Raw genomic sequence first — 12,503 nt, 5'->3', positions numbered from 1 at the left:
ACATATGTATACAGATTTGGAGATATATGATATACATATAGAGGGCCACAGAGAGACCAAGAGAAATTCTAAGCTAATGTGGTAACATGCTAGCCACTGAGGTACTGGATGAAGGAACCAGTGTTTTATAATATTCTTCCAACTTTTTAAAGTTCATAATTATTTCAAAATAAAAAGTTTTTAAAAACTAGAGGGAAACTCAACTTTACCTTCCCCAAATAGGGCACTTCATGCCTTTAAAAATGATAACAAAAAGCAGAGCAACACAGGGAAGGTCAAGATTCCATGACCAGCTCTGACTCCCTGGGAAAGTCATTTCATCTTTCTTTCTACGTCTCTCGTTCCTTATCTGTAAAAAGTTAAAACGGGACTACATTAACCGATCTCTGAATTCCTACAGAGGGGAAATCCTACCGTTCCAGATTTCTACAAAAGCACAGACACGTACCATCAGATTCACTTTCTTCCGAGTCAATTTCCATTGGTTCCACGGCCTTTGGAATGGAAATTAAATCCTGGCCTGCAGATTCAGTGGTCTGCTGTTCTTGGATGGTTTCCAGAAAATTCTCATGCTCTTTAGCATTAAATGACACCACATTTTCCACATTATCTACTGCCTCTGAAGGGACACTTACTATGCTACTTGTTTCTTGCAAACTGACAGGGCCAATGACTTCAGAAGCAGAATTCGGTTTATATTTTGTTTCATCATCACTTGAAAGAAGAGAAGAATCGAATTTACTCTCATATGGGCAAAGTTCGTTCTGCTGCTCAAGCACTTCAGCATGTGTTTCATTCTTTGACACTGAATTTGTACAAGTTGGAGATGCCGGTGTCAGTTCCCTTCCATTCGGGAGCCCAGGTGCGTCACTATGTCTAACCACTGCACTCTCCAGAGGCAGCCGATCTTTTCTGTCCTTAATCATAGACTCATCACTTATCGGAAAGGCTTCAGTCCCCACGTGAACAAGTGACATTTGTTCTTTTGGAACTGAGTCTGTGGGCTCTCTCCCCTCATTAGTGCTGGCTACATGCTCCTCTGCAGAGTTCACACTAGATGACGCAAGTGTTGCAGTAAACGGTATTCCTTTTCCATCTCTCACTTTAAGTCCTTCATCACTGTTCTCGGTGGAGCTGTTTATACGCATTTCTTCTGCTCCTGGCCCTCCCGTCTGCACATCATCCCCAGCACACACTTTTACATCTTCGTCATCATCAAGAGCTCTCTGAATGGCTGAAAGAGTCCGGGGTGATATGGAGCCTTCGTCTACAGCAGCAGGTGCGTTCCTCCCACGGGCCTGCCTTCGATTTTCACTCTCCAGCTCCTCTTCTGAGCTACTTCCCAGCAGGGCAGCTTGCATAGCTAGTAAAGTTCTTGGAGAAGGAGGGGAAGCATCAGGCTCTTTCTCTGTCTTCAGTTTTTCACATGGAGATGACTTCACGTCAAAAGACATGCCGTGCATTTTGCTGGAAGAAGGAAGAGACTCTGAATCCACTTCTGCAACTGTCTTAGCTTGAATACCTTAAGAAGAATTAAAACACTTCTCACCATGCAGTTTTACAGTGTGACAATACGCTTCTAGTAAGATGGATAAGAGAACACTGGTTCTCATAAATAAGTATATACATTTTCATTTAATCGGCAACTAGGAGTTAATTCATTAGCTAATTTTAAAGTGGTTTGGCACTATAGTAGTTAATCCATTAATAGCAGTATACAGTTATTACATAAATAGAATTTCATTAATATTATCCAGGGGTGCTAGTTTATAGAATTCAGAGTCATGATATATCTTTGATTTTTTAATGTAAATATATAAATGATGGTGCCTGATACCTTTTATCAAGATGTAATGTGAAGTGTCTTCAGAGACCACTCTCCTTGACTCTACCTCCTTCAGAAAGCCCCCTTCATCTTCATACTGCCTTCGGATGTGTCCTGAATGTTGCTGATTCATTTCCTTCTGGACATGTTCTATGTGCTGGTTCAGATAGTTCTTTTTAAGCAAGCCTTTGAGTTGGTACTGTGAAAAGTCATCGGACTCCTAAAGGCAAAATAAACAAACAAAATTACTGTTTTATATTAAATACAGATAATATTACCATATTTCCACCCTTTCCCCAACAGGGAACAAAGAACAATTGGCTTTTTTCATTGATGGTAGTTTCATATTATAAAAGGTGACTAACAAGAAAAACTACAGCTTCCTTTTAAAAAAATAATCTTCGAAAGAGTTGGGCAAAAAAAAATCATGAATACTATGGCCAGGTGCGGTGGCTCATGCCTGTAATCCTAGCACTTTGGGAGGCCGAGATGGGTGGATCACCGGAGGTCAGGAGTTCGAGACCAGCCTGGCCAACGTGGTGAAACCCTGTCTCTACTAAAAATACAAAAATTAGCCAGGTGTAGTGGCAGGCGCCTGTAATCCCAGCTACCCAGGAGACTGAGGCAGGAGAATCACTTGAACCGGGGAGGCAGAGGTTGCAGTGAGCCGAGATTGTGCCATTGCACTCCAGCCTGAGGGACAAGAGCGAGACTTCCTCTCAAAAAAAAAAAAAAATCATGAATACTGTTTATGATTTAATCATTATTCAATAAACATGTATTGAGCATGTAATGCATAGCAGTCACTATGACATCTGATTATGGCTTAACAATCTTCTAGAATGTAGGTAAATATGCAAGTGAAGTGTCCTGCACAACCTTATCCCATAAAAGACACAATAAGTCACAGTAATCACAGTTATTAACAGTAATACTTAACATTATAAGGCATTTCCCATGGAGGGCATTTTTCTAAGTGCTTTTACATATAATACCTCATTTTATTCTCACAATCATCCTATGAAACAGATATCACCTCCATTTTATAAATGAAGAAATTGGGACTTAAAATAGGTTAGGTAACCTCCCTAGAGTCACAGGGCTAATAAGTGGTAGAGCTGGGATCAAAAGCATGTCAATTTACTATAATTGATTCTATTAACATAGTAGACAGCCCCCTCATCCTTGGGGTATGTTCCAAGACCCACAGAGGACGCCTGAAACTGCAGAAGTACCAAACCTGATTGTCATCAATCAGAACATGTTTCTCTTCATGTCTTCCACCCCAAAATGTAATGGCTTTTCCATCTTAACTGAGCACTTATCCCACGCTGAGGTCATGACTTTTGCAGTTTATGGTACGGCAGCAAAACTAGCACCAATTTCTTTTTGCTTCTTCACAATTTCACAGATAGAAAAGTCATTTTTATGCAGATCTAAGCAACCTCAGCCAGCATACGATTTTTTTTCTTTCCTTATTAATTCAAGAACTTTCACCTTTTCATTTAAAGGAGGCACTTTACAGCTTCTCTTTGGCATATTCAAATTGCCAGCATCATACTCTTGCACTGTTGTGCCATCATTAAGTCAAATAAGAGTGACTTGAGGAGAAGCACTGCAATATCGCGACAGTCGATCTGATCACCGCGACAGCTACTCAGTGATTAACAGGCAGGAAGCATCTACAGCATGGAGATGCTAGACAAAGGGAGGATTCACGTTCCAGGCAAGATGGAGCAGGAGGGTGTGAGATTTCATCACTCTACTCAGAATGGTGTGCAACTTAAAACTTATGAATTGTTTATTTCTGAAAGTTTCCATTTAATATTTTCAGACCACAGTTTACCACAGGTCACTGAAAACTGCAGAAACCAAAACCCTGAGTAAAGTGGAACTATGGTATTATGATTATTACTACTGCTATTATTACCTACCATCACTACTATTATCAATATTACATTTGCACAACATACAGATGACACAAAGGCCCAACATGGATGACTTAGAACATCTCTATCAAAATTACAGATCCAGTAAGCTGCTACTCCACACCACCCTACAGTCCACCACTTCCAGAGACTTCATGGTTGCAGAAAGAAAATAAAGAACAGTAAATCATTAGGGACTATCTCTCTTTCTCCCATTTCCTCCTGTTATTGTTTACACAACCAAAATTCTACTTCCTCAACTGCCAGCCAGAGATCCTTTCATACTCAAGAAATAAAATGCCTGATAGACAGACTGAGCCTGGATTTTTCTCCTGAAATAAAAATCAATTTACTTCTGTCCTTTGTATATCCAAAGACCCAAGAATGTCACTTCTGTGCACCTTAGTGTGTGCTACTGCACATTCTTTGTGGAAAAAACAGGGAGTGATGAGAAAAGAAATTTACCCTTCCTTTTTCATATTTCTGCTATCAATTTAAGCAATATTCAAAAATTGTAGAAAATAAAAAAACACTCCATCTATGCACTAAGGTCGATGATGCTGCAAAATTTCTATTCTGTCCTATAGTGGGTGAAAGGAGAACTACGGTAGAAATAACAGGTAGTAGCAACAGAAAGAGAAAAAGAACTCACTCACTGGCAACTAAGACAGGGAGTCATCAATAGTAACATGAATTAAGTATCAATGGTAGCATGATCAGGAGACATATTTGCTAGCACCCAACTGCACATACCACCTCCACTCTAGCTTTCTGGGCCTGCCAAGCTACAAGATGTTCCAAGGTGAAGAAGCCCCATTCACACTGTCCGGGAAGAGGACAAGGGAATGTGGAGAGCCAATGGCATCTCTAGGGCTGCAGCAGAGGAAGATATACCGGAATTTCAATTTAGAACTTATTTTTCCATTGTGATTAGATTCTATATTACTATTAGTTTTTATAGACAATGTATATTATAGGTTACAATAACTTTTATGACCTAACCTAAGAATTGAGTCAGTAAGCATCTACTGGACACATACCATGTGAAAAATACTGAGCTAGGCACTGAAAATACAGAGGTGAGCAAGATAAGCGTGTTTTGGAACTAAGAACTATAAAGTGATATTACAGGGTGCTATGAGAACAAAGACCAGGAGAAAAGACCTAGTCTTGGGTCAAAAGTCAAGAAAAACTTCTTAGAGTAAATATCTATAGGCTCAAACGTATAAATATACGATGCTTCTTAGAATCTGAGATATAGAAATGCTGTTTACTGTTAACTGAGATATTGTATAAGTATTGCTTATCAATTTTCTCTTCTTTCTAATAAAAAGTTTTGCTGAAGTTCTTAATTCTAAGCATGAATGTACTGTTGCATATTTCACCTCTGGCATTGCTTCAAATAATGTTCTTCTGCGCTTGGTGAACTCTTTCATATCAGTCAAGATTTCATGCTTTACTTCAGGGGGCAGGCTGCTGAAGTCCTCAGACTCAATATCTATCGCTTGAGGATTATGAAAGAACTCTTCCTGTAAAGATAAAAACACAGCACCATGAAATTTACATTTCGTACACTTAGTTCTATTCACCATTAAGGATATGTATTATGTTTATATAATAAACACAGTTCTACATAATCAACAATTGGCGAAACACAGTTGCATATAATCTGTGACAGGCAACAAAGTGAGTAGGCAAATTAGGGAATGTAGCCATTCACTCTTTAATTCATTCAAAAGAAAAAAATACTTAGCAGGTACCTCTAAGGCACCAGGCACTGTTCTAGGTGCTACGGTACTGTGAGATCGGATAAGGTGCCAGATAAGGTCCCTGCTCTTAGGAGTAGAGGAGAGAAGACAATAAATAAATAAATAAATGAACAAGATAATGGTAAAGTAAAGCAGATTTATCTGATATGAGAGTGATTACATGAACAGAACGTGGAAAAAAAGATTTATTTGATAGATAAAGAAGACCCCATTAAAAAGAGGATGTGTGAGCAGGGACTTGGGAGATATCAAAGAGCCTCACTGAGGATAGAGCATTTCAGGCTGAGAGAACAGAAAATGCAAGAACCCAAGACAGAATGAGCCTTAGGAATTCAAGCAATATATATCATTCCCATAATTAAGTTAGTTTTATTTTGCTCATAACATAAGAAATGAAATTAAAAGTAAGAAATTCACAGAAGACATGGAAAAGTGTAAAACTTTTCTCAACTTTAACTCATTACCAAAAGTACTTTAAAATCCTTCATTAGTAAAAAAGATAAGCTAATACAACCTGCTGTCCTGCATGTCTGTATGTTACATGTGTACGTACCAACCAGCAAACACGTAGGACAGACCTGTCACTGCGCTCAGCATTTCCTGTGCTTTCCCTCACTAATGCTCCCATCACCCCTATCAGGAAGGCATTGATATCAATTTCGTTTTACAAAAAAAAATAAAGCCTTGGAGAATTTAATCTGTGTAAGATCACACAGCTAGTGAACAGTGGAGCCTGGACTGAAACGCAGGTCTTTTTGACCACAAGGCCCATGGTCTTAACTAAGATTGCTCTCACTAGCTGCATTAATAGCACAGCACCTCCACTACCTGAAGGATCTCGAGGTTTTAGCTCAAAAGTTTCTACCTGATAGAACAAAACCATATGAACAAACAAGAAACAGTGAATTTGGGAATCAAAAAATGCTATCTGTGACACTAAGAAACTTGAAAAATGTTTATGAAAAAAATGTATATATACAGCATAATCTCAATTTGTAAAAATGTTATTCATGAAAATATGTGTGGGACATTCTTCTTGTCTAACTCTCTGCCCCTTCCATAGGGCAGTAACTAGCTTCTGAGGAACAGGATGTGGTGGGAAGGATGCTGCACAACTTCCAAAGCTAGGTCAGAAAGGCAACAGGGCTTCTGCTTAGAACTTTCTCTTGGGATGCCCACACTGGGAATACAGTCATCATGCTGGGAAAAAGCCCAGGCCACGTGGAGAGGCCACAAGTAGGTGCTCTGGTGCTGGCCGCATGGAAGACTGGCTGACAGCCAGCATCAACCACCGCCCATGGCAGCAAGGAAGCCTCGTTAATCACTCCAGCCCCAGCTACAGACTGGCTGCATCTACACAAGAGACCCCAGAGAGAACTGCCTGGCTGAGCTCATCAACCCCTGGAACCCAGACAGATGATGATAACAAATGATGTTTCAACCACTAAGTTACACAGCGACAGATAACTAGAACATACACACATATGTGTACACATATATATGTACACATGCACATTTGATACATATATACAAATACACACACAGGTATTCAACTATATGGGGCAGGCAAAGAATGGATGAAAATATATCAAACTGTTATTACAAGTTATTTATGAATGATATGTTTTCTATATTTTCTATGTAAGCACATATTACTATTGGTTGGTTGGTTGGTTGTAAAAGAAAAATAGCTTATTTTGAATATATAGATGTGCATAATGGCAAATTCCATATATATATATATATATATATATACACACACGTGTGTAGGTGAGTGTGTTTTAAATACATACATGTACACATATATATGCACAACCAAAAAGTCATCTGTCTTTACTTTTTATCAGGAACTTTCACAGTTTGATATACCTCATTAATATTCATTTTCATGTCATTCATTTCAAATAACAGAATACATTCTGAATTCAAAAATGATCTAAATACCTGTAATGCTTGTTTTTGATTCATTCTTTCTTGCCATTCTTTTTCATCTTCCTCTTCTGAACTGAAAGTCAAACATACTTTTACGATATCTATGATTTTTAAGGACCCCTTACAAAAATACTTGTATGCAAGGCGCTGCTCGTTATACGGGCTACAGTGGTGAATAAAACAGCAAGATCTGTGCCACTACTGGTCTCACGGTCTGGTGGGGGACACGTGTAAGTAAGCAATTAGAGTGGGATCTAATAACTTCCACCACAAGGGAAGGGCAGGTCACTAGAGATGCAATAGGGAGTCACCTCACCCAATTTAGGAGTCACAAAAGCTTTCCAGGATCTCCTGCAATTACACTGGTTGGAGTTAGCCACGAATTAATGAGTGTAGTTGTAGGGAGTGGGAAGGTTCATGGAGAAGAGTGTTCCAGGCAAAAGAACTAAGTTGTATAACCATATAGAAACAAGGAAAAGAAAGCCTGCCTGTGGATGATGTGAAGAAAGGCAGGGATAAGACTGGAAAGTGTAATTAAGGAGTTAAAGTTTTATCCTAAAGAAATGAGAAGCTAAGCTGCGTTTGTGGCTCACGCCTGCAATCCCAGCACTTTGGGAGGCCGAGGCAGGTGGATCACTTGAGGTCAGGAGTTCGAGACCAGCCTGGACAACATGGTGAAACCTCGTCTCTACTAAAAATACAAAAAATTAGCCAGGTGTGGTGGCAGGTGCCTGTAATCCCAGCTACTCCGGAGGCTGAGGCAGGAGAATCGCTTAAACCCAGGAGGCAGGGGTTGCAGTGAGCTGAGATTGTGCCACTGCACTCCAGTCTGGGCAACAGAGACTCCATCTCAAAAAAAAAAAAAAAGAAAGAAATGAGCAGGAGAAGCTAGAAAGTGTTTTAAGTAAGGAAATGACAATATCAGATTTGGATTTTAAACAGACTATAACACAAAACAGAGACTGGGCTTGGTGGGAGGAGCTATTACTAAAAGGGTATGGTCAAAGACAAAGACAGAAAGAAGTTTAAAAGCTAATAATGTAACCTGGAGAAAAAACGACAGTGGTAGCAATGGAGACAAATAGAAGTGAGCTGATACAAAAGCTAAGTTGTCTCTTGGGAACTCCTGGGAAAGGAAGAGGTGGAGGGAAGGACAGGGGACAAAGGCAAACTGCCAAGCTTCCGGTTCTCCACCTTCACTTCAAACACAGAAACCACCAACCATTAAGAGAGACAGAGGAAGTGGAGTCCACAGAGAGGCTGAGCAGAAAGCGCCAGAGAGATGCCGGGGGAGCGGGGCAGTGTGGCATGGTGTTTAGCGCAGAGAAGTCGAGCACACTAAGACGTGCAAAGCGTCTGCTAGATTTAGCAACAAGAATGTCATGGGTTGTGGTATTTTAGCATCATGGTGAGAGAGACCATATTGGATTGAAAAGCAGCTAGAGACAGCATGTGTAAGCAAAGTGTAAGCAAAACTAAAATTCATGCCTTGGAGAATTTAGAATCCACAGCCCTGGCAGAGGTTCTTTAGAATGAAGAGGAATAAGAATCATGAATCACCAAAACACAAAGATTAGTAAATAAAAAATTTAGTCTTTGAAAAATATTCTGAAAGGTATAGAGCATGCCTATTTCAGATGCATTAAGAAATGTTCACATGCCTTATCGTGTAGATAACACATCAAGGTTTAAATGTGTCTGAATGTAGCAATGACTAAAATAATATTCTTAAATAGTTAAACATTTACCTGTGTTTTTCTTCCTCTTGTAAAGGAGGCAAAACATAGATGTCGTTTTCTCTTCGAACTTGCGTAAGACTGGGTAGTGCTTCATCTCTGGAAAGTACACAAATCTTTAAACAGATTATGCAGACCCTGCTCAGGATGGTGAACAGGGACCTGACCTGGCTGCTCTCAGGCCACTGCTGTGGAAAATAAATGCAGCCGAGAGAAAGGAAGCAACCGTGGCGGGGCTGCTCACCTAGAGTCAAGAAGAGCATAATCAAAGTAAAAAGTGTACACGACGCAACACGACAGCTTTTTTTTCTCATTAGCAAAGTTGATTCTCACAGAACGGAGAATTGCCACAACTCCAAATTACCAGGTCAAATGGCAGCCTACTTGTCTCATTTCACTCTCTATTTTCTGTTGAGAGTCAAAATTAGATAGGGAAAGAGAATCGCAGGAAATCAAGACAAAAATCACACTTTTTTAAAACTTCATCTCTAACACGACTATAATTTTCCTCTTGCCTTTTGCTTCTGAAGGCAGTTTTGATGGCTTGTCTTTTCAAAAATGTTTTCAGAAGCTTCTCTGTCGTTTTCCTGGAGTCACTGGACGCTAAGTCCTTTCTCTGCCTTCTCTTCACCTATGAGAAGAAAGGATGTAAGATCTCACTTCAGGATATTAGACCACTGGAAACATTGCTGTGATTTATTTTCCAGAGAATTTGGTTTGTCTGAGTTTTCAGACTATGGCTGCTTTAGCATTTCCTCCTAATTGCCATATCAGTGTATATCTTCAGGTTGCTGCTACGTAAAGGACACCCAGAGTTTCCGTCTATTACTTAATGGGCTACTACACAATATATTTGGGAAACTTAATTTACTTTCAGTTTCTTTTAAATGTCTTTTAATATGCCCAAGAAGTGGAAAGCTTAAATGCTTCCCAAAAGAAATTATTTATTTATTCTATAAAATGTCACAGTGACACCAAAAACAATTTCTAATATTGCTTTTTATAAACATGCATTACTTACATGTAATTCTGCTCTTCAATATTCAAGATTATATATCATAAGAAATTCTAAAATGTATAGAAATATCTTGTAAGAAATGTTCAAGTAGTGACAAATGGATAGTCCCTGTGCTTATGGCTGAACATCGGATAAAAATAACCAAGATATTCTCTTTTCCTCTCTAATCCTTCCACAAAGTACCTGATTTACAGTATGCCTTGGGTAACTGAAAACTGCAACATTCAAGACTAGACACTCTTACTGAGGCAACAAAGGTCCCCCAGCATTTATAAATGCTTTTTATTTTTATCCTATATCCTTACTTTTATCCTATATCCTCACTTAGAGAGTATCTGGTATGATTACAAAGTCATCATTTCATTACTTTGGTATTTTCAACAAATAAAAGTCATATATCCAAATGGGTGCTGTCATTTGGACTGTTTAAACATTATTTTATGTCATTTTTTTAGAGATGGGGTCTCCCTGTGTTGCCCAGGCTGGACTTGGGCTCAAGCAATCCTCCTGCCCCCGGCCTTCGAAAAGCATTTTTTAAAACTACTTCCAGAACAATAAAGCAGCAACTCATTCTGACTCTTCTATATCATGGTCAATTTCCTTCCTAGATAATCCACTTTAGTCACCACTTGGCACCACATAACATTGCTTACTCCTAAAATCCAATTCCCCTTAAAAGAAGGCTTGCTATCACAGAGGATACTTGATCTCAGATTCAGGGAGGCACTTCCCAAAGAGGGTTTCCACAGTGTTCTGAGTGATGGCCGCATCCTTGAAATAAATATAGAACACCTAACAAGATCCTCTAAAGGGAAAACTCTCAATAGCAAGGTTTTTAGTAGTGAGTTTTATTTAAAAGTTAAATTTTATCATTCTATCCATGATGAACTCTCATAAAACTTTTTAAAAGAAAAATTAATTGTTCAAGATAAAAAAGTAGATGTAATTAAGTATGTGTCAAAATAAGTCTGTTTCTAAAATTCTAAAGAGAAAACAAAAATTTTATGTGAATTTTTCTAAGAATGCAGAAAGAAAAAAATTATTTGACACTTACTAAAAACTATATGACACTTACCAAAGTCTGTTTCTTCAATAGTGGAGCATCCCCATCAAACACAAAAATAGGACGAATTCGAAAAAATAAGAGTTTGCAGAGCCGATGAAACAAAGTGAGAAGATGAGGATTTTCTATTGAGTTCCCGTGGCGATCCCGGACTCCTTTAAGTGCTTGGTTTAACCAAATGCTAATATCTGAGAGAATTGTTAATGGAAAAAACTCCGGGATTTTTCTCTTCATCCTCACAACTTCAATTTCCTAATAACTGATATTATCCAAACGTTGAACACTAAATACTTATCACTATTCATTTAAAATCGAAAAACATTTAGCTCTCATGGGATCTACCTAAAGTCAGTTAACTTTTAGTTGAGCTCTTGTTACCCCTATTCACATATTGCATTTTAAAATCATACAAAGACAGACATATCCTTTTAAGAAGTCTCATTGCAAAGAATTGCTTCTTTAAAAAAAAATAAGTGATTGCTAAAGAATTTTCATGAATTAGCACAAATTTTCTGGAGGACAATTTGACAATTCATAGTGAAAAAAACTTTTTAAAACTTTGCAGTCTATTTTACCACTTCCAGACATTGATCCTCAGAAAATCATCATGGATACATAATGAGAGTTATTTACAGAATGCTTGTTTATAATCATGAAAATATAAAAATCAACTTAAAAGTTTTCCAGCAGGTCTTTTTAAAAAACTAATCATAGGCCGGGTGCGGTGGCTCACACCTGTAATCCCAGCACTTTGGGAGGCCGAGGCAGGTAGATCACGAGATCAAGAGATCAAGACCATCCTGGCCAACATGGTGAAGCCCCATCTCTACTAAAAATACAAAAATTGGCTGGGCATGGTGGTGCGCAACTGTAGTCCCAGCTACTCAGGAGGCTGAGGCAGGAGAATCGCTTGAACCCAGGAGGCAGAGGTTGCAGTGAGCCGAGATCACGCCACTGCACTCCAGCCTGGTGACAGAGCAAGACTCCGTCTCAAAAAAGAAAAACTAATTATGGCAGACCTATTTGCTGGAATACCAAAAAGCCCTTAAAAATGGAAGTTGCAGGAGCATGTGTGATAAGGAAGATAGTCATTAAATATTATTAAAGATAGTAAAACAGGCTATAAAACCATATAAAGTATAACTCCATTTTCTGATACAGTATATATGTTAAATATAAAAAACTAGAAGTTTCACACACCAAAATATTAAAGTAGATATTATGTCTGCTGA

At 38.7% G+C, this 12,503-nt stretch overlaps 1 protein-coding gene across 1 annotated transcript in view; it reads right to left on the bottom strand.

Moving 5' to 3' along the window:
* Positions 1-12,503, bottom strand: part of ERCC5 (ERCC excision repair 5, endonuclease) — a 31,701-nt gene that overhangs the window by 12,441 nt on the left and 6,757 nt on the right. Inside the window, exons 2-8 of the mRNA XM_014347484.5 lie at positions 11,284-11,459; positions 9,706-9,821; positions 9,203-9,289; positions 7,467-7,527; positions 5,139-5,282; positions 1,838-2,045; positions 449-1,522 (exon numbers count right to left, since the gene is read on the bottom strand). Of these exons, the coding sequence (XP_014202970.1) occupies positions 449-1,522; positions 1,838-2,045; positions 5,139-5,282; positions 7,467-7,527; positions 9,203-9,289; positions 9,706-9,821; positions 11,284-11,459 (1,866 nt within the window). The remainder of the gene's footprint in view (positions 1-448; positions 1,523-1,837; positions 2,046-5,138; positions 5,283-7,466; positions 7,528-9,202; positions 9,290-9,705; positions 9,822-11,283; positions 11,460-12,503) is intronic.

Source organism: Pan paniscus, chromosome 14 (genome assembly GCF_029289425.2).
Source record: "Pan paniscus chromosome 14, NHGRI_mPanPan1-v2.0_pri, whole genome shotgun sequence".
Lineage (NCBI taxonomy): Eukaryota > Metazoa > Chordata > Mammalia > Primates > Hominidae > Pan > Pan paniscus.
This window is presented reverse-complemented; position numbering and strand designations above follow the sequence as displayed.